Source organism: Amblyraja radiata, chromosome 21, assembly GCF_010909765.2.
Source record: "Amblyraja radiata isolate CabotCenter1 chromosome 21, sAmbRad1.1.pri, whole genome shotgun sequence".
NCBI lineage: Eukaryota > Metazoa > Chordata > Chondrichthyes > Rajiformes > Rajidae > Amblyraja > Amblyraja radiata.
The window spans coordinates 18526242-18548333 of NC_045976.1; the positions used below are offsets into that span (position 1 = coordinate 18526242).

Here is a 22092-nt window from a genome sequence, read left to right on the forward strand (position 1 = left end):
GACCTGGGTGTCATGGTACACCAGTCATTGAAAGTGGGCATGCAGGTGCAGCAGGCAGTGAAGAAAGCGAATGCTATGTTAGCTTTCATAGCAAAAGGATTTGAGTATAGGAGCAGGGAGGTTCTACTGCAGTTGTACAGGGTCTTGGTGAGACCACACCTGGAGTATTGCGTACAATTTTGGTCTCCAAATCTGAGGAAGGACATTATTGCCATAGAGGGAGTGCAGAGAAGGTTCACCAGACTGATTCCTGGGATGTCAGGACTGTCTTATGAAGAAAGACTGGATAGACTTGGTTTATACTCTCTAGAATTTAGGAGATTGAGAGGGGATCTTATAGAAACTTACAAAATTCTTAAGGGGTTGGACAGGCTAGATGCAGGAAGATTGCTCCCGATGTTGGGGAAGTCCAGGACAAGAGGTCACAGCTTAAGGATAAGGGGGAAATCCTTTAAAACCGAGATGAGAAGAACTTTTTTCACACAGAGAGTGGTGAATCTCTGGAACTCCCTGCCACAGAGGGTAGTCGAGGCCAGTTCATTGGCTATATTTAAGAGGGAGTTAGATGTGGCCCTTGTGGCTAAGGGGATCAGAGGGTATGGAGAGAAGGCAGGTACGGGATACTGAGTTGGATGATCAGCCATGATCATATTGAATGCCGGTGCAGGCTCGAAGGGCCGAATGGCCTACTCCTGCACCTAATTTCTATGTTTCTATGTTTCAGACTGATGCATAGTTCTCTGAAAGTGGCGTATCTGGTGATGAAGAAGGGTGATGAAGAAGGTGTTTGGCATTCTATCCTTCATTCTATCCTTCAGTTGGAAGAATATTGAGTACAAAAGTTGGGACATTATGTAGTTGTGCAATTCATTGGTGAGACCACATTTGGAGCACTGTGTACAGTTTTGGTCACCCAGTTACAGGACCGAGGCCATTAATTTGGAAAGAGAACACAAAAGATTCACCAGGATGTTACTTAGAATTGCGGACCAGTTAAAGGAGAGTTTGGGTAGGTTGAGGCTTTTTTTTTCTTAGAAGCGTAAAGACTGAGGGGTGATCTTCTTGGAATGTTCAAGATCATGAGCGACATGGATAAAGTGAATGCTCGCAGTTTTTTGCTAATGATAGAGGATTATAAAAATAGAGGGCATATGCTTAAAGTGAGATGGGAGAAACTTAATAGGAAACTTAACAGGGAGTAAAAACTTTTTCACTCAGAGTATAGTGCATATCTGGAACTAGCTGCTAGAGGAAGTTATAGAAGACGATATTAGCATGTTTTTCAAAACTACATTTGAGCAGATATATGGATGGTAACGGTTTGGAGGAACATGTGCAAAAATGGGACTAGCCCAGAATGCCAGCTTGGTCGGCATGGACAAGTTGGCCCAAGGGTCTGTTCCTGTGCTGTATGGCTCAATGCCAGAGTAAATAGAAAGAATTTAGAAAACATTGCAGATATTGGTAGTCTGAATTCAAAATCGAAAATACTGGAAGCACTCAGCAGGTAGTGTAGCATCTTGGGAAGAGAAACATGAATTCCACACGTGCCTCACAGTGTTGGAGACTTGGGTTTGATCCTAGCTTTGGGTGCTGTCCTTGTGGACTTTACACCTTAACCCTGCAACTGAATGAGTTTTCTCCAGGTGTTCCAGTTTTCTCCCACATCACAAATATGTTTGGGTCTGTAGCTAATTGCCCCTAGTATGCAGCGATTGGATGAGAAAGTGGGATAACATAGAACTAGTGTGAACAGGTGATCGATGGTCAGTGTAGATTCAGTGGGCTGAAGGGTCTAATTTACATGCTGCATCTCTAAAACTAAATCTAAATCTAAAGCTAAAACAAACTCTCAGTTTGCTGTTATCTAGCCTAATGCTTTTCTTGGGATGGACGGTATGGTGGACCGACACTACTGAAAAGTTAAAAACTAGATTTGCTCATTTTTAGATTTGTGTTTAGATTTGTTGTACCAATGGGCAGCAAATCATAAATTAAATCCTGTTGACTTTTCATAAATTCTTCAAATTCTTTGTTAATCGATGACAATGCTGTTCTGGGATATTTGATTTTCAAATCCATCTTTTTGTTGAAATATTAAAAATCTTGTAATTAGAAAATATAACACTCATTAAGCTGCCATTTACCTCTTGAGCATTTTCACTGGATTCCCGTTTTAATTATATTAATATACTCTTCTACTGTAAGTAAAAGTTACAGCAGACTGAGCAAGTTTAATTTTAAGATGTTTCTGACTTTTTACAGATCTTGATAGCATTAAATATTATTGAAATGTAATGAAACCTCGACAATGGCTTTTTATACGAGCACACAAAAATATCATTTTCCAACGGGTCACATTTAAGGTCTGTAAATATCAAAGTTACTGTAAAACTGCATTTATCCTTGTGAAGCACAATATATCTCATACTCATAGCAAGCAAATAATTAGCTTTGCACATTAAAAATAGAACTTTTGTCAACAACGTAGTCAGCAACGTCTAAGTCATAACCCACCTTCATTATAGCACTCCGAGCTCTACTCCTACACTGTCAGAAAGGGATTAAATCCAGTCGACAAGAGCAGCACGAAACAATTATAGCACTCGCTCTTTAACTTGGACAAGTCTATCGATAATAAAATTTCACAAGAGCGACTCTACCTAGTACTAGGATCTATTTATGTTACGAAGCGTCATATAAATACTCCAGAGAATTAAAATTAAAATAGTAACGGAGCCCTCCAAATATCATCATATAACTGTGCTATAAAAAAATTCAAAGGGACATTTCCCAGCATCATTGGTTGTCACAATTTTCAGCTTCAACCGCAAAGGTGATATTTTTTATTAGATCATGTGGAAAGTAAAGAAGTGCTTGCAGTTATATACCATCATTAATAACTACAGTGTGCACCAAAACACTCTGTACTGTAGTAAAATGCTGCCAATTGGCATCCAGTACCTCATCCACAAACAGCAGTGAAGTAAATATCCTCATAATCCCAGTAAAGGTCAGTGATCTGAAATGTTGACTGTTGATTTCTTTCTCTACAAATGCTACTTGACCTGCTTCATCTCCCAGTATTTTTGCATTTTCAGCAACAACCCTATTGTATTATAGTCCACGGGTTATATAAATGCAGCTGAAATGGAGATAAATTTTGGAGCAAGAGGAAGAACTCACTCGTCTACTTCGTACAGTCTCACTGACTTAGTAGCATCCACCCAAAAGGGTGGACATGCTTTAATGGGTCAAATCTTTCTGCGAATTACAAGCAACCAGAGCTCGCCAGTCGCCTGCCTCAAAATCAAGTCTTATCTGGAATTGGGCCTCCCATTCAGTCAGTCCCATAGAGCAGGGAGGCTCAGTCCAGCAGGGGGCCGGTTTGATCGAAACTGACAGGATCTTCCCCAGACTGACCCTGGAAACTGACAAAGTCTTGCTCCAGATTCACTGTCAAAATGGTCAAGGAGATACAATACTAAGAAATTGTCTCTTAAATTCATAAATATTCAAACAGCTCAATCGCATTTAACACTGAAAATATGTATAATTAGAGTCATACAGCATGGAGACATTTGTCCATGCCAACCAGGTTGCCCCATCTAAATTAGCTGCATTTGCTGGCATGTGGCCCATATAAACCTTTCCTAACCATCTACCCATCCAAATATCTTTAAGATGCCATTATAGTAGTACCTCAATTACTTCCTCTGACAGCTCGTTCCATACACCCACTACCCTCTGTGTGGAAAAAGTTGCCCCTCAGGTTCCTAATTTATCCTTCCCCTATACCCTCTAGTTCTTGATTCCCTTATCCTGAGAAAATAACTTTGTACATTCACGCTATCTATTCCCCTCATAGTTTTATACACCTCCATAAGAACACCCATTAACCACCTGTGCACCAAGAAATAAAGCCCTTGCCTGCTCAACCTCTCCCTATAGCTCAGGCCCTCGTCCTGGCAATATCTTGTAAATCGTCTCTGCACTCTCTCAAGCCTAATGGAATCTATTCTGACATGCTCAAAACTGAATGCAATACTCCAACTGCTGTCTCACCAACATCATGTTCAACTGTAATATAACATCCCAACTTCTATACTCAATTCCCTAAACGATGAAGGCCAGCATGCCAAAAGCTTTCTCCACCACCCTATCTACATGTGACACCACTTTCAGGGAACCATGTAATAGCACTTCTAGACCCCACTGCTCTAAACTATTCCCTGTGAAGGTTTTGCCCTGGACTGACTTCCCAAAATGCGACATTTCATGAATTAAGAGGTAGACACAAAATGCAGGAGTAACTCAGTGGGACAGACAGCATCTCTGGAGGGAAGGAATGGGTGATGTTTCGGGTCAAGACCCTTCTTCAGACTTAAATTCATGAATTAAACTCCATTAGCCATTCTCCGCCCACTTGCCCAGCTGATCAAGATTCCATTGTAATTCTTGATAACCATCTTCACCGTCCATGATACCAACTATTTTAGTGTCATCTGCAAACTTACTAATCACTCTTTGTACATTCTCATCCAACTCGTTGATCTAGATAACAAACAGCAAATGGACCCAGAACTGATCCCTGAGGCACACCTCCAGTGCCAGGCCTCCATTCTGAACATCAATCTTCCACCACCTTCCTACCATGAAGGCAATTCTATTTCCAGTGAGCTAGCTCTCCCTGGATTCCATGCAATATAACTTCTAATATTATCCTACCATACTGAACTTTAACAAAGGCCTTGCTGGTCCATACAGACTAGGGGTCTACTACCCTGCCCTCATCTTGAATTTTTTTTCAAAAAACTCAAATCTATGGTCATTGATCCCAAAAGGCTCACTCACGGCCACTTCAGTCACTTGCCCTGCCCAAGGTAGACACAAAATGCTGGCGTAACTCAGTGGGTCAGGCAGCATCTCTAGAGAAGGAATGGGTGATGTTTCGGGTTGAGACCATTCTTCAGACCCGCTGAGTTACTCCAGCACGTTGTGTCTACCTTCGATTTAAACCAGCATCTGCAGTTCTTTCCTACACACTTACATTCCCAATTCCCTAAGAATAGGTCAAGCATTGCCCTCTCCCTTGTAGGGCTCTTGATACATTTCCTGAGGAGATTTTCATTAACATTTTGAAAAATTCCACCCCATCTAAGCCTCTGATACTATAGCAGTCTTAACCTACGTTGGGAAAGTTCAAAGCTCCTTCTATGGCAACCCTAGCACTCTTCCTCAAATTCCGTTTGACTATTTGGAGGCTTATAGTACAATCCCAGCAAGATGATCATCCCCTTTTATTTCCCAGCTCCATCTATGTAGCCTCACTGGGAAATCCTTAAGAAATGTAATCTAGGACAACTAATGTGATGTTCCCCACAATCAATAAAGCAATCCACGTTCAATCTTTACCTCCACCTCTAACTCATCTGTAGGCCCTGTTCGTTGGAACATTAAGCTGCCAGTCCTGACCCTCCCTAGGCCAGCTTTTTGTAATGGCCATAACGCCCCATTCGCACATACCTATCAAACATTGAAATAAATGCCATTTAATCCCATCTTCTTTCCTCACTCCCTGCCATGTGGCTGCCTCCCTTGTCTACTGAACTCTCTGACATCTGTACTGACCTCCAGCCTTCTACCAACTTCAAGACTGCATTGGATCTTGCCCCCTGCCAATTGAGTTTAAATCAATCTAATTTAAATTGCTGAAGCAAGTTAAGAATAAAAATCCTTCATAACACGTGAAAGCATGAAATATATGTAAATTAACCAATTCACGATAAAATTATTTTATACTTATCTTGTTTTCTATTTGATTTCCTTCATTAAATTCAATAAGCTAACTGGACATGCACCAGGTTAACATAGGGAAGTTCAGCAGGTTGATTTCCCAACTGGAAGGATGGAAAATCTATGGAACTTAATGGCAAACCACCTTGCCCTATCAGTGAAAATGCCGGCATTCACTGGAAGCTCAGGGCCATTAACTCATCTGAAAGATGGCATCTCTGACCACGCAAGTCTTCTACACTGCATAGGTAACAGCTTCAGATGTTGTGTTCAGATTTCTGGAGTAGGGTTTGATTATTTTCACGTTCTCAGATTATCTGTGCATTTATTTCCCTTCCCTATGCAGAGATTGATTGGGTGCCAACTGGTTCCATATTTCCCACACTGCAGTTTACCGTCTCATATACAAAAATATGTTACTGAATCTAGGCGGACAACTAGAAGTAATGTCCCAGAAACTAAAAGGGTTATGCAAAAACAAATCTGGTTGCGAAAACCTAAATTGAGAAAAATCGTATTGTGCTATATATACTAATATTAAATTATTACATCATTTGTTTTGCTAGGATATTGTAACAGAAATATACTTGGATCAGACTTGTTGAATGCCAGAATTGCTGGAGCTAATTTGTAATGATGGACAACCCAAGATGGCTCTTCCTGTTGTAGTTACATAATCCATATGCAATTAACAATTTAAGCAAAATGTTTTTGGACAACTGCAGTCAGCAGTGTGCATTATTTTCTATAATATACTGTATGACATATGGTAAATAAACGAACAGCCTAAAACCACATTGCAAAAAGGTGAATTAATTCTGGAATAATGTTCGCTGCACTTAAAAAATCACAATGCTTTCGCACAGATTGTTTGAAGCCTCCTTTTCCACTTTCTTTACAGAAAAATACAAAGTAATACGCGGGTTGCTTGCACAGTGCCTGTTCCCTTGGAAACAGTACAGCCGGTGTCATAAAATTAATAACACAGAACACAAAAAAATCCAATCCTGTGGAAAATTTGAACTCTACTTTGTGTTCACTGCTGACAGATTGCCATCTTGACACACCCACTAAAGATTGCAACATCAGTTCATTAGCTTATCCAAGCAAGGTTTTAAAATAAACCAGCAGCTGAAGCGGGTCTGGTACTCAGGGTAATCAGTACTCTCCATGGAAAGTAAGCCCAGAGGTATGGTAGCGCCAAGCTCTCTCCAGAGCTGCAAAACATCTCCCAAGTGCGTCAGCTGCCTGCAGAAGCAATCTGACTCACACTGTCATATTATATTATTCCTGCAGCTTCACTGTAACAGCAGAGAGCTCATAATGGAACTGTTCCAGCATCATTCAACGCCTTCTAACATCACACTGAGCCTTTCAATGGAACAAGATAGGCCAAAATGGCAGGAATAAATGATACATTCACCCCAAATATAAATGCCATTTGGACGCTCAATATTTTTGGGCTGGGTAGCCCAAATTAAAAAAATTATTACAATTCATTTCTATGGTCCTTCTAAATTAAGCATGCTCCAGAGACACATCTTTTCTCTAGTTTCATAAGTAATTTCTTCTAGTTTCATTAAAATTATTTTTGATTTGCATTATTACCATATTAGCAAAGTACCTTCCTGCCATGATGCTATTAGTAATGCAGATTCAATAGAGCAATACTGCCAGACTGACATATTCCTCAATTGCAATCTGGTGATTTCTAAACTGCTCATAGCTTTAAAAAAAATAGATATATCAAAAACAATTATTTTGCAATCTTGTTTTAATTTATAGCCTTGAAATAATTCCAATGCTATTTCTAATGATGACAGTAAACAAGCCATTTGCACAAATGTAGTTTGTTCTATCTGACATGCTGCCAAATAGAAAATGGCACTTTGAGTTGAATTTGGTGATTCTAATAGCCTACAATGGATTTAACATGTATGCCATTGCAAGATTGAAAGTACCGATTTCTCAATTTATTGGGAAGAATAAAATAATTAGCATGAAGGAACCATTTTTTAAATGTAAACATTTTAACTTGTGAGTAAGCGCCTCATGGAATGATTTAATCTTTTCCTCTTGTGATCATTGAGCAACAATTAGGGGTGGCATGGTGGTGCAGCGGGAGAGTGGCTGTCTTACAGCCCCAGAGACCGGGGTTCGATCCTGGCCATGGGTACAGACTTACGGAGTTTGTACATTCTCCCCATGACCTGCGTGGATTTTCCCCAGAAGCTCCGGTTTCCTCCCACACACCAAAGACGTACAGGTTTGTAGGTTAATTGGCTTTGGTAAAATTGTAAATTGTTCCTATCGTATAGGATAGTGTTAGTGCACGGGGATCGCTGGTCAGCGCGGACCCGGTGGACCGAAGGGCCTGTCTTTGTGCTGCATCTCTAAACTAAACTAAACTAAACAAAACTAAATTAAACTAAATTAAATAACAGCTTTATCCCTGCCCTCCTCACTGTTGCACCAGGATCATGGTGCTGCCTGACCCGTTGAGCTATTCCAGTGCTCTGTGTGTTCTTTTGTAAACCAGCATGTGCAGTTCCTTGTTTCTACCTTTACCCCTTTCCGCACTCAGTGCACAGGATATGCTCTATCTCAGGATAGAGAGAACACAAGCCAGCACTGAATGGGGCCATTACAGCATCATGTGCAAAAAAAAACATTACTGTCAGCGCTACTGCACATGGAGCCCCGTGGGAACTCCCGTCCTCACCATTGCTGCACTGGGATCCTGGATGCCAGAAAACAAGCACAAAACCAGCGATGAATCTTCCCATGAGTCAGTGAGCAAAGGCTGACTGTGAGGACAGGTGCGGAGAAAGGTGGGGCATGCAGCGCAACCACCTTTTACTAGCAGGTGGACTACGGGCTGCCCTCTGACTGACATTGTGCACTTATTTCTGCTCTGTTTTATCTGTCATAGTCAGCGCACATACAGTGTAAGCTTTTGTTTCCACTCTCTCCATTCTCTGGTCACATACAGTACTTGCCTGGAAATCTAATGGTCTCATTTCTTCCATCATATACTCCCTCAATCAAATCCCACATTTTGCTGTCTCTCAGCTCCTGCTGTCTGATATTCCCATTCAAACATGGCATTTAAAACTGAATTTCATGACCCAGCACTCCTGACACCTTGCCTCACCATATCTCTCATATTCACTCTCTGGGGCACCGTAAATAGTCATTCAAATCATCAACAAAGATATATTATTCATGAAACAGCTGACCGGACTAACTGGCAGCACCGTGTTGTGTTTGGTTCCAAATAGCCTTCTTCCAAAATGTCCTTCTGCAAACCCTACAGTAACACCAGCCAGCAGCTGACCACATAAATCATTGCTGAAGGAGTGAGAGCACAAAAGAACAGTTATTGCCTATGTATCAACCTTACACGCAACACACATTTTGCACCCTTTACAAACTCAAATACACCACTCTGTATACTTTGGTGTGCTTTTCAGGGTTCATCGGTTAAGAATCTGATGCCGGAACTCTGGCCAATATTTTACCGCCACCCTCAGGGTGCTGAGGATAAAGTAGCTCTCAAAGGTAAACACAGTTTGTGAGGCTTGTGCTCAATAAGGTTTGCCAACTTGCTACAAGGCATAATTTAGAAGGCACGATTCAATGTTAGTGAATGTTTAAGTTGTTGAATGGAGCACTTATCAACCACAATGGTGTATTGCTGAGCTTCCTAAATTGATGCAATTATATTTATCCAAAGTAGAGGATAGGATTCCCTCAGACTCCTGGTTTGTGCTTCATAGATAGGATAAGGGTCTGAGGGTTAGGAGTAGAGACATTTATTGCAAAACTCCAGCCTCTGACCTGCTGCATGTGGGATTCATGTGGCTGGCGCCAGGATAGAGATTTGCCAATGATTTGCGAGTCAATGGGTCTCTTTTAGGAAATAGTTATTATCTTGACCGTGAAAAATGAGATGAGAAGCCTATTTCTGAAACCATTACAGAACTGAAAGCACAATACTGATAGAAAGAATATTGACTTTGATTCTGTTAGGACCATTTCTGTACTTATGCCAGATGGAACAGTTGGAAAGTCATCCTCCTGGAAAGGGATATGCAGCCACAGATCAATTTCTAGTTAGATCAGAAAAGTCGTTTTTGTACATTTAGTCTCCGGCACATTTGGTAAGTTTCTCCAAATGTTATTGTTGACTCTTCAATAATTCCAGCTGCTCTGCCTGTGCATTGAAATGCCCCAGCTGTCAAAAATGATGCTGTGGCCACAGGCTTATTGCAAGCTATTGAAAGGAATCGTCATGGTATTAGTCAAGGCTCCATGATCATCTCTGTTTTAGGATGTGATGAGCAGATTTGACTGAAGGGTTACTTAATCCATTTATTCTTCTCATTGTACACAAGAACCAATTGAACATTCAGCAGAACTGAGCTTTAAATTTGATTTTGCCAGATGAGTAAATCCATAGGAATCGTTAGTTGCTCCCAACTAACATTATAGCGTAGCCCATCCCCACTGTAAATATGTAATGTGTTAATGGGCAAAGCAAAATCCAGTGGCCTGGCAACCCTTCGGCCTAGATTGGAGAACTAACCAGCATGCCCTGTGACCTTTCTGAAAGACTCTTCATATGAGAGAAGACAGTATACAGATGACAGATATGGATAATCAACTACTTAAATCGAATCAGCCTGAAAAATATTTCCTCAACCAAGAAAATTATTATATTTGTTTAATTCTTTGTGTTGTGTTCTCTTGCATTCAGCAAAATCCTTGTCTTTGGGGAATTATGCTGAGAAATCTGCACATTGATCTTGCATATTGTGGTTTTGAGAAAGAAAGCTAAGATTAAGGTAAATTATATATTTGAAATTATTTATTTGCAGTAAAGTTTTGAAGTATTTGAAAGTGTCTTTAATTTTTGAAGGCAAGAAAATGGGTTTAGGAGTGCGAGATTGATCAGCCATGATTGAATGGCAGAGTAGACTTGATGGGCCGATATGCCTAATTCTGCTTCTATCAAATAATAATAATAATAATAATAATAATAATAATAATAATAATAATAATAATAATAATAATAATAATAATAATAATAATAATAATAATAATAATAAAAAATACTTTATTGATCCCCTCAGGGAAATTCAGATGTCCAGAAGCCCCCAACCAACAAACCCACACATTCAAAATGAACGCAGACAGAAACTACATAAAATACAATGTGGACAATACCTGAGAGCAATAAATACTTAAAAAGACCAATAATTAACCATTTAAAAAAAAAAAGCAATGCAAAAAATGCAAAAACACATCCCCCTACAGCCTAGCAGTCCGTATTATAAAATCTAATGGCTGCAGGGGTGAAGGATCTCCTGAACCGCTCCGTCCTAAAGCGCAGGGAGAGGAGCCGGTTGTTGTTCCGAGTGCTCTTTTGACTTTCCAGAATTACATGGAGGGGATGCCTGGGATTTTCCAGGATGACCTGCACCTTGCGCCATATACGCCTCTCAAGCACATCCATCCCAGAGTCCACTCTCTCCTCCAGCACTGAGCTAGCCCGTTTTACCAGTTTGTCCAGCTTCTTGTTGTTTTTCGCACTGATACTGTTGCCCCAGCAGACAACAGCGTGAAAAATGACACTTGCAACCACAGTATTGTAAAACATGTACAGTACATCATTACGCACATTGAAGTATTTGAGCCTTCTAAGGAAAAAGAGTCTGCTCTGGCCTTTGTAGTAGAGGGCGTCAGAGTTGACAGACCAGTCCAGTTTGTTATCAAGGTGCACTCCAAGGTATTTATATGTCTGCACAACCTCAATGTCAGCCCCTGCAGCATTGACCGGCTGAAGGGGGAGCTTGAACCTGCCAAAGTTAACCACCATCTCTTTAGTCTTGGTTGTATTCAGGATGAGCCAGTTCTCTTTACTCCAAGCACATAAGGCTCTGGTCAAGGCCCTGTATTCCTCCTCAAGCCCGTTCCGTACAAATGCCACAATTGCTGAATATTTCTGTACGTGGCATGTGTCAGACTTATAATTGAAGTCTGCAGTATACAGGGTGAAGAGGAATGGGGCCAGAACCATTCCCTGTGGGGCTCCATTGCACACACACCATGGTCCCTTTCAATGCTTTGTCTCAGGCCTTTTTTTAAATCTGGCCTTTGCCCAATCATCTGCCTATCAAAACCCCCCTCGCCTATGTTTACCTGTTACCTGCTACACTTTGTCCTGCCCCTCTTCTCTTCTAGCTTTCTTCTCTCGCCCCCACCCCAATACAATCAGTCTGAAGAAGGGTCCAGATCCAAAACATTGCCTATCCATGTTCTCTAGGAATGTTGCCTGATTTGCTGAGTTACTCCAGCACTTTGTCTTTCTTTGTAAACCACCATCTGCAGTTCCTTGTTTCTTCACAGTCAGTTTGGTTGGTCAGGATCAAAGTCAATGGTGGAGCAGGATCAAAGGGCTTAATGCCCCAGATTTGTATTTCAAAACTTACATTTATTGGTATCTATGTACGTACCCTAAAGTGCTTTGTGAGGTCTATTAAGAATGCATTTAATAGGAACTGTTTGATTCGGCAAAACAGATAGTGGATTATCTCTTTTAGACCTTACAATGCATTTCCAACTGGCTGTTCCATCTGAATTATTATTTTGAAGGTATGATTTGTTAGCTACTTTGATATCGTTCAAAAGAATACACCATATATTTTTGAATTTGTTGCAATAATGTAGTTGTGTTGGGCTGTAAACTATTTTAAATATACTCAATGTACATAAACAATGACAAGTACATATAAAGCATACACAAATCAGGAAACCAAAAATCTATAATCTTTTCCATATTCACAACTGTTAGCTTACCTATTATATCACTGCCCTCCATCGATCCAATAGAGTAGTTGGCAGGGCTAATGGGAGGTGTGGTGTTAACGCTGGCATAGCCTGCAGATGAACTGACTTCTGACTGATCATAAACGTGACTTGGTCTGTACACCTCTTGTGAGGAAATTAGTGAAGTTCTTTGTTTAGGCTGAAATACATAAAAAATAAAAGTGTCAATACAAAGCTTTCCAAGTATTGCATACTGCATTCCATTTTTTTTGTTTATTTGGTAAGAAATAAAAACTGAGAGATTCCAAACAATACCATACAAAACTCTTTGTGTGCAGTTTTAAGAGCCTTGGTTATTCACAACAAATTTCCAGGCTGAGATGGAGAAGCATTTGAATTATATCTTTTGTCATTTTCCTGGAAGCACATGGGTTCCCCATTTGGTCCCATTCTTTCTCCCTTGGACAGATGCCTGGTCTCAGTCCCTGCCAACATTAATGTACTTTCCATGGTGCCCTTATTATTCCAGACACAGTGTGTTTTTGCTGAACTAATTCAAATACAGAGTACACAGGTTTAAGGTGAGAGGGGAAAGGTTTAATAGAAATTTGAGAGGCAACTTTTTCACCCAGAGGGTGGTGGGTATATGCCAGAGGAGATAGTTAAGGAAAAACTATAGCAACATTTAAAAGACATTTGGACGTGCATGATTAGGAAGGGTTCAGAGGGATGTGGGGCAAAGGTGGGGAGGTGGGACCAGTGTAGATGGGGCATCTTGGTCGGCATGGACAATCTGGGCCGAAGGGCTTGTTTCCGTGTTGTATAACTTTATGATTGTATGATACATGTAATAATTATAAATTACACAGTCGTATTACAAACATTTTTTCTTATTTTAAATCAAGCTGTTTCGGACAAGATTTTGTTTTGCAACTGACATGGGGATTCTATAATTGAAACAATTATATCTCTGCACATTTCAAATGTCTGATTATAATGCAGATGGTTCTCCTTCTTCAACTTCTCATTTAAGAAAAACATAATCCCCACAAGTATGTAAATTTTGCCCAATACTGAAAATCATAGGTCTAAACCAGTACTAGTTCAACAGCACAGTCTGAATCACACCACTAGTGAATAAACGCCTAAACAAGCAACAAGAAACTCATCAGAGGAGGAGCGAATAAGAAAGCCTGTGATCCTCAAGGCATTTTCAATTGTTCGGTCTGTTATTTAACATAAAACAATTCACAAAAGATTTGTCGAGAAATGGTTACAAAATCAAGATGTTCAAAAAGAAATAATGAAAGAAAATATTCCCCATACATTTTCTGCACTATTTTCTCCGAGTTTTCTATTTTTGGTAAAGAATTGATTATGATATATTATGAGTTGAGATCAATCCATGCATGTACACAAACCAGGAATCATCAAAGAAACGGTGAGAAAAACCTTGGTTAAAAGGTCCAGGGTTCTTGCTATATAAAATTCATACTGAATCGAATGCATTTGAAATTCAGTTTTTATTCATAAGAATTGATTCTTCCCACTACCAGCAGAATTCCAATATCTGAGAATCCTGATTTAAATTAGGAAGCAGGAAAAGGTTACACTGCCATTTTATTGGATTTTGGCCCAATGCATTTTCTTCTAACCTTTAATTGTTTGAACATCTACATTGGTTGTCATAATTGCTTGAATTTCTCTCTGATTAGAGGGGAAATGGAAGAAAATATAAGGAGGGATATGCAAAAATAAAGTGTATTAAAACCTGTAACGCAAGTGAGGGGATAGATGTCTTTAACACACAGGAACAATGTGAAAGAGGAGTTAGCCTTCCTTCCTTGGGTCATTCAATAAGGTCAAAATTCTTGGTGTTAATTCTATTTTCCTGCCTGATCTCCATCGAAATATATAAAATGGGAGCTGGAGTAGATTATTTTGGTTTCTTATAACACAATGGGCGGCACAGTGGAGCAACGGTAGAGTTGCTGCCTTACAGCGTCAGAGACCCGGGGTCCATGCTGACTATGGGTGGTGTCTGAATAGAGTTTGTACATTCTCCATATGACATGCGCATTTTCTCCGGGTGCTCAAATTTCCTCCCACACCCCAAAGACGTGCAGGTTTTTTGGTGACTAATTGGGTTAGTAAAATTGTAAATTGACAGTGTGTAGGGTAGTGTGCATGGATCACTGGTCAGTGCAGACTTGGTGGGCTGAAGGGCCTGTTCCCTTGCTATATCTCTAAACTAAACTACTGATTGTGGATGATCAGCCATGATCACATTGAATGGCAGTGCTGGCTCGAAGGGCCAAATGGCCTACTCCTGTACTTATTGTCTATTGACCAACCAGCATTAAGGGCAGCCCTTCACAATAAGAATTCCAACAGTTTATCAAGGTTGCTCAACAACACCTTATCAATGAGAATTGCTGATAAGACAATAAATGATGGCAAAGCCCAGCTGTCAAAAATCAGCACATATGGAATAGCTCCTCTCTGCAAACTTCCTTCAGAGTTTCTTCCTACAGGTGCCTCTCTGGCATGAATGGACACAGCTGCCAAACTCTCCCCATTCACTTCGCCTTCAATGTTCACTTAGTTATCTCAAGCATAACTCAGTGATATTCCTTCCCATCTACGTGGTACCCATGCAGCACTCAGCACATTCTACACATCCCACCCAAACCACCCCCTCCCCAGGTACCTTCCCCTGCAACTGCAGAAGATGCAACACCTGTCCCTATACCTCCTCCTTCGACTCTGTCAAGGGACTCTGACAGTCCTTTCAGGTTGGCCAGAGGTTCACTTGCACCTCCTCCAACCTCATCTACTGTATTTGTTGTTCAAGATGTAGACTCTTATACATCGGCGAGACCAAACGTAGACTAGGCGATCGATTCGCTGAACACCTTCGCTCAGTCCACCAGAACCTACCTGATTGCTAAACACTTTAATTCTCCTTCCCATTCCCTCACAGATCTTTTTGTCTTTGGTCTCCTCCATTGTCAGAGTGAGGCTAAATGCAAATTGGAGGAACAGCATCTCATATTTCACTTGGGCAGCTTACAGCCCAGTGTTATGAACATTGATTTATCTAACTTCAAGTAACCCTGGCATTCCCTGTCTCTCTATCCCTCCCCCACCCAAGTCGCACCAGCTTCTCATTATCACCCAACAAACAGCTAACAATGGCATGATTCCTTTATCATCGTTACCTTTTTGCATATCTTTCATTCATTGTTCTTTATCTCTCTACATCATCGTCTATATCTCTCATTTCCCTTATCCCTAACCAGTCTGAAGAAAGGTCCCGACCCAAAATGTTACCCATTCCTTCTTTCCTGCCTATCCTGCTGAGTTACTCCAGCTTTTTGTGTCTACATTATACACTTGGCAGGATTGCCCATCCACTGTAGAAGCTGCCCGTTTGCCTCAAAAAGGACAAATTCAATCTGACTTACAACCCCACTATTAGTACATTCTTTATCAATGGCCAATTGTTGGAGAGTGTCATAAACAACACAACCAGGCAGTAGCCCATTCACTGAATCTAAGTTTGGCCAGAAGCTCCCATTTCTGCACAATATTAAAATGATCCATAGTCCAGAGATTGTCATTTATTGTCATTTAATTGTCATTTATACCAAAACTGAACAATTAAATTCTTACATTCAGCAGCACAACAGTCTGTAAACATAGTACTCGAAAGATAACATAATAAAACAAACAAAATAAGGTCAATAAATAAAATTAAGTGCAACACAAAACAAAATCCCATAGTCCCTTGTGCAATCACGACAGTTCATAGTTTGAAGTTTAGTTGGTGTTTATTGTGTTCAACAGTCTGATAGTTTGTTGGGAAGAAGCTCTTCCTGATCCTGGAGATCACGATTTCCAGATTCCGATACCTTCTTCCTGATGGCAGGAGAGAAATGAGAGCATAACCAGGGTGGTGTGGGTCCTTGATGGTGCTGCCTTCCTTTTTGAGTCAGCACTTCCCATAGATCCTTCGATGGTGCGGAAGTCAGTACACATGATGGACTGGACAGTGTCGACCACTTTTAATCTCCTTTGTTCATGGGTGTTTAATTTGGCAAACCAGGCTATGATGCAACCACTCAATACGCTCTCTACCATACACATGTAGAAGTTCAAGAGAGTATTCGCCGACATACCAAATCTCTTCAATCTTCTACGGAAGTAGAAGCATGGATGGCCTGTCTTTATGATTGCATCAATGTGCTGAGCCCAGGGCAGGGCCCAGGGCAGATCTTCAGAGATGTGCACACCCAGGAACTTGTTGACTCTCTCCACCACCAACTTGTTGACTCTCCTCCACCACATATTATTATTATTATGTGGATGAAGGCAGGTTTGTGGATCCTCGACCTTCTTCGTCTAAACTCAACAATCAGCTCTTTGGTCTTACTGATGTTCAGAGCAAGGTTGTTGTTCTGGCACCATTCAATCAGACGGTCAATCTCTCTTATACTCTGACTCATCATTACCATAATTCGTTCAACAATGGTGGAGTCGTGGCAAATTTAAAGGTGGAGTTAGAACTGTGTCCAGCTACACAGTGATGGGTATAGAGTGAGTAGAGCAGGGGACTGAGCACATAGCCTTGAGGTGATCCTGTGCTGATGGCTATCAAGGAGGAAGTGTTGTTGCCAATTTGTACCAATTGGGGTCTGTTGACCAGGAATCCGAGGATCCAGTTGCAAATGGATGAGCAGAGACCCAGTTCCTTGAACTTGGTAACATGTTTGGAGGGGATGATGGTGCTGAACACCAAGCTGTAGTCGATGACAAAAGCCCGACATGTGTTTTTAATACTAACAGAAAATTTATTGCTGGGGAATTTAATACAAAAGTGCATGGGTGAGACCATACCGAAGAATTGTCTTCTTACTTAAGAATGGATGTTTATGCTTTGTAAACTGTTCAGAGAAGGTTCACTGGATTAATATCTGGGATGGGTGAGTTGTCAGCCGAGACTAAAGTTGGACAGCCTGTTGGAATTTATCTGTTGTATCTGTTGGAATGTAGAAGATATTTTGACAGAAACATTTAAGATGATGCACAAGGGCATTCTGATCCCTCTACATCTTATTTTTCCTCTGACATTTTTCCACATTATATTGAATTTGCCAGGTCTGGACAGGGTACATGTGAAGAATATGTTTCCTCGTGTAGGAGTACCTAGAATTAGATATCACTGTTTAAAAATAAGGGCTCGACCATTTACAGCGAAGATTAGGTGAAGTAATTTCTCCAAGGGCCGTGAGTCTTCCTCAAACTGCAATGGAAGCAGGGTTTCTGCAATATTTTAAGACAGAGGTAAATAGATGGTTGTTAGGCAATGGAGAGAAAGATTATTGTGAGTAGGTGGGAATACAGAGCTGAGGTTAAAGTCATATCAGCCTATGATCTTCTGAAATGGGGAGTAGTGATCTACGCTACTCCTAATTCATATGTTCACATGGAAGTTCTTCTCCAAGTTAGCACCACCGTGGCATTATTGTTTCCTCATCATTGTTGGTTCAAAACCCTGGAAACTTTCACCTTGCTGGTGTCCCCCCACCACAAAGATTATTGCCAATATACCAATAATCACTAACTTCTGAATGGACATAAAAAATGCTGACCTTGGCAATATAGAGACCCACATTACATGTCGCTATCCCCAAGAGGTGGTTACACTCTAAGGACTCACTTGCAAATAAAAAAAGCTGAGACCCTTTTTAGAAGTTTGTGGTTTCGGTAATAGTTCAGCAGGGAATTTGGCTGAGTAAGGACCTCCCCCATACACAATCGCCATTCAGTCAGGCAGTTTCTTACTCACACTGCTACTTGTCGAGTCAGTAGCCCGCAGTTTTTCATTCATCCCATGCAGACACCCACAGTTAATCACCTGCATAATCACTAACCTATCCAATCTTTGATGAATATCTAAGTATCTATGATTCTACCTTGATATGTAAAATGGTACAAGCACCATACTTGCTATTAAAAAATATGACAACTGCATAACCTCCAGAAAAATACTTTTAAGTGATCAAATTATAATTGAGTAAATGAAGCAGACTATTAAAAGAATTGGCCACATGAAGCATGTATCATGTCGGCTGACAGGCCAGAGGTGATTACGTGAGGAAACAGCCAATTATCCATACAAGATTCTCTCCATAGAGATAAAAGAGAAACTACAGATAAGTAGTAATTTTGGGCCAGCCTTAATTTCCCATAATGCATTCCCTTCAAGCTATACTCAATCTGCATGATAACACTTAATTTCTTGTTCTGGCTCACACAAGGCTGTGGAGAACCAGGACCAGATGGGCAGTGGCAGGAACTGGCTTGCAGTCACAATTCCACAGCCTCCCCATCCACAGCCACACAGTTCATAGAGCTGCTGCCTCACAGCACAGACCCCAAGTTCTATCCTAAAGAAAGGTTTCAATCCTAAATGTCACATGCATGTTCCCCACAGATTCTATCTGAATCACTGAGTTACCTGCTAAGCACTTTGTGTCTTTTTTAAGATCCTGATCATTGGTGCTATTTGTGCAGAGTTTGCTTGTTCTCCCTGTGACAACCTGGCTTTCATCAGGTTTCTTCCCCATTCCAAAGATACGTGAGTTGTTCAGTTAATTGGCCACTGGTAATGGCCATAAAATGCTCTCTTCTGGGTGAGTGGTAAAATCTGGGAAGAGTTTATGGGAACGTTGGAGAATTTAAAAAATGGGATTAGTTTAGGATTAGGGTAAATTATTTCTTAAAGGTTGGTGCAGACTCAATAGGCCGAAGGGTTTTTTATTGTGTCTTTGCCACATCTGGGAATATTTTGTAGAGGACCTCAGCAATGTAGTGATTGTGACTATTTTGTTCAAGAAAGCAGACGTCTAATTGTGGCTCCAGAGAAATCGTCCTGCTGTCTGCCACAGGGAAAGTCATCGCCAGATCCTCCTCAATTTACTCCTTTCAGTAGCTGTTCAGAGAGCCTCCATCCAGGGATGAATTATATGTCCCAGTCTGTATCAATGGTACTCAAGAGGAGATTGTGGAAGTTAAAAAGATTTATTCTTTACAATAATGGATTCAGCTGAAATTAAATTATTTATCCTATTATTTTCTCCTAATTAATTGCAAAGCCAGCAGGAAGCTCTTACAAGGCTAACAAAGATGTTGATGTACCTTTTTCCAATAACAAGCGAGATAACAAGTACAGCTTCATGAAAGTCTCCTCTATAATATAAACATTTAGAGGAGGTTCAGACTCTTGGCACTAACCCTTGCTCTATAAGATTATAATGTGCATCATAAGTAGAAAAAACCAAGATGTTTGTTCTGCAGAAAAATAGCCTTCCCATATAACCATATATGGCTAACCCTTCCTCTGTCAGAAGAACCTGTCAATCTTAAGAAGCTGTCAATCTTAAGAAGCTGTCAATCTTAAGAAGCAGGAGGCTGTACTATGCTCTGTAGATAAGGGATTGCTGAATCGTTGATTATTAGAGTATAAATATATGTACTTAGATCACTGCCCCTTTGTGTGGGGATGAGAACTCTGTAAAGTCTGTAATCTACATACTGTAAGAGTCCTACCATACGGCGAAATAAAGATTTTACTGCTTGATCACTGATTTTATTTGCGTTTTCGGCTGTTTAAGAACATTGAACCACACCATTGACGTAGTCGAGCAGGTCTTGTTGGAAACAATCGCTGAAGACTGAGTAAGAGGCTACAGTTTGGCCTTGAAGGGGGAAGAAAGTGCACTATCAGACCCCTTGAGTCTGAACTCCTCAGAGTACCCGGGAACACTGTTATCCTTCGTCCGAAGTGATCTGGTTCCCTGCCAAGATTTTTCATCAAGGTAAGCCATTTTTTGGGATTGCTAAGTAGGCTGTCTGAAGTATTAACCACAACAAGATGATCGACAGCTCCTTGGTGTAAATATCACCATGCAGGACCAGTTTGTCCTGTTCTAACCACGTTGAAGTTACAGCCACAAAAACACACCAATGCCTTTATGTCCACAGAAGGCTAACACAATTTAATATGACTTCAATGACTCTTAACAAATTTTACAGATGTACCATGGAAAGTAACTGATCTGGATACACCAGATCTTGGCATGGCTACTACTCTGTCTAGGACAGAGTTCTAAATGCAGCCCAATCCACCACACTACCAACCTCCCCCTCCCCACACCTTCCCCTCCCCTATTGACCATCTAAACTTCATGTTGTCTCAGGAAACCTACCAACATAGTTAAGGATCACTCACACACAGTCATTTTTTCTTCTCCCCCTCACTTGATTAGTACGGGTGTCAGAGGTTATGGGGAGAAGGCAGGTGAATGGGGTTTGGGAAGGAGCGATAGTTCAGCCATGATTGAATGGCAGAGTAGACTTGCTGGGCTGAATGGCCTAATTCTACTCCTATCACTTATGATCTTATGAACGCTCATTGTGCAGAAAGTGCAAAAAATTGAAAACATGTGTTGAAAAATTCAGGAACCCTCCGGACCTGTCCCACTGCGGGGACCTAGTTTGTGAGTTTAGAAGACTTTGCGCTTGACTCAAACACGCAGCATGGTCGACACGTGGTCCTTGGAGGTCACTCTAAAGGGGCTGTCCCACTGCGGCGACCTAATCCGTGAGTTAAGAAGAGTGTCTTGGACCTTCAAGCTCGAGGGCACGCCTGGAAAACCCTCGAGCTTGGAGGCCGAAGACAGTTGCTGAAAAGTCGCGTTAGTGGGACAGGCCCTTTTCTTCTCCACTGTTAAAGACTCTTAAACCGACCTTTCATACTCGGGTTGAACTCTCGATCTTCTTGTACATTGTAGCTCTTGCACTTTTTTACTGCGTTTCTCTGTTGGTGCAACATTATATTCTGCAAGCAGTTTCTTTTTGTCTCTTTTAATTACCTTACTTACTCATGTATAGTTTTATTTGCCTACATGAACAGTTTTTCACTGTTCAGATTACACGGCTCTGCAGCAGATCTATTCTCAGAGAAGACTGGTGTCAAATATGACTATCATTCAGATTCCCAGCTTCTACAGTTTAGCGATTCTCACAGGACTGAATGCAAACTAGCAGCAGCTCCAGGTAGTATGTGTGCATTTTTCTATGTCACTCCCAGGGCAGTAATCAGGGAGGAGGGATCTCCCACCCACCATATAACCTGCCTGGTCTTCACTACAACAATATCTCCAATCAGTTTTATAACTTGGATAGGAAGGGGAGGTAAATAAAATGAGTCATGGTGGGGTCTGAATTTCCATGAACAATGAAGTATGAGTTAAATTAGAAATGGCTACTTTGACTAAAGCAATTAATCAGAAAGATTGATTACAGTTGTCATGGTACAAGTTTAAATCCATGCCAAAAGGCATTGTAATAATCATCAGCCTGCATCATTTATAACATTATGTTGTGACAGCTCCCCGC

General features: G+C 40.9%; 1 protein-coding gene across 10 annotated transcripts in view; it reads right to left on the reverse strand.

The window, feature by feature from the left end:
- Window positions 1-22092, reverse strand: part of anks1b (ankyrin repeat and sterile alpha motif domain containing 1B) — a 703274-nt gene that overhangs the window by 147983 nt on the left and 533199 nt on the right. For all 10 annotated transcript variants that reach the window (XR_004415215.1, XM_033039691.1, XM_033039692.1 and 7 more), the window contains one exon: window positions 12658-12826. Coding sequence is in view for 9 of the 10 variants with exons in the window: in XM_033039691.1 (XP_032895582.1) it covers window positions 12658-12826 (169 nt within the window). In the remaining variant the exon portion in view is untranslated. The remainder of the gene's footprint in view (window positions 1-12657; window positions 12827-22092) is intronic.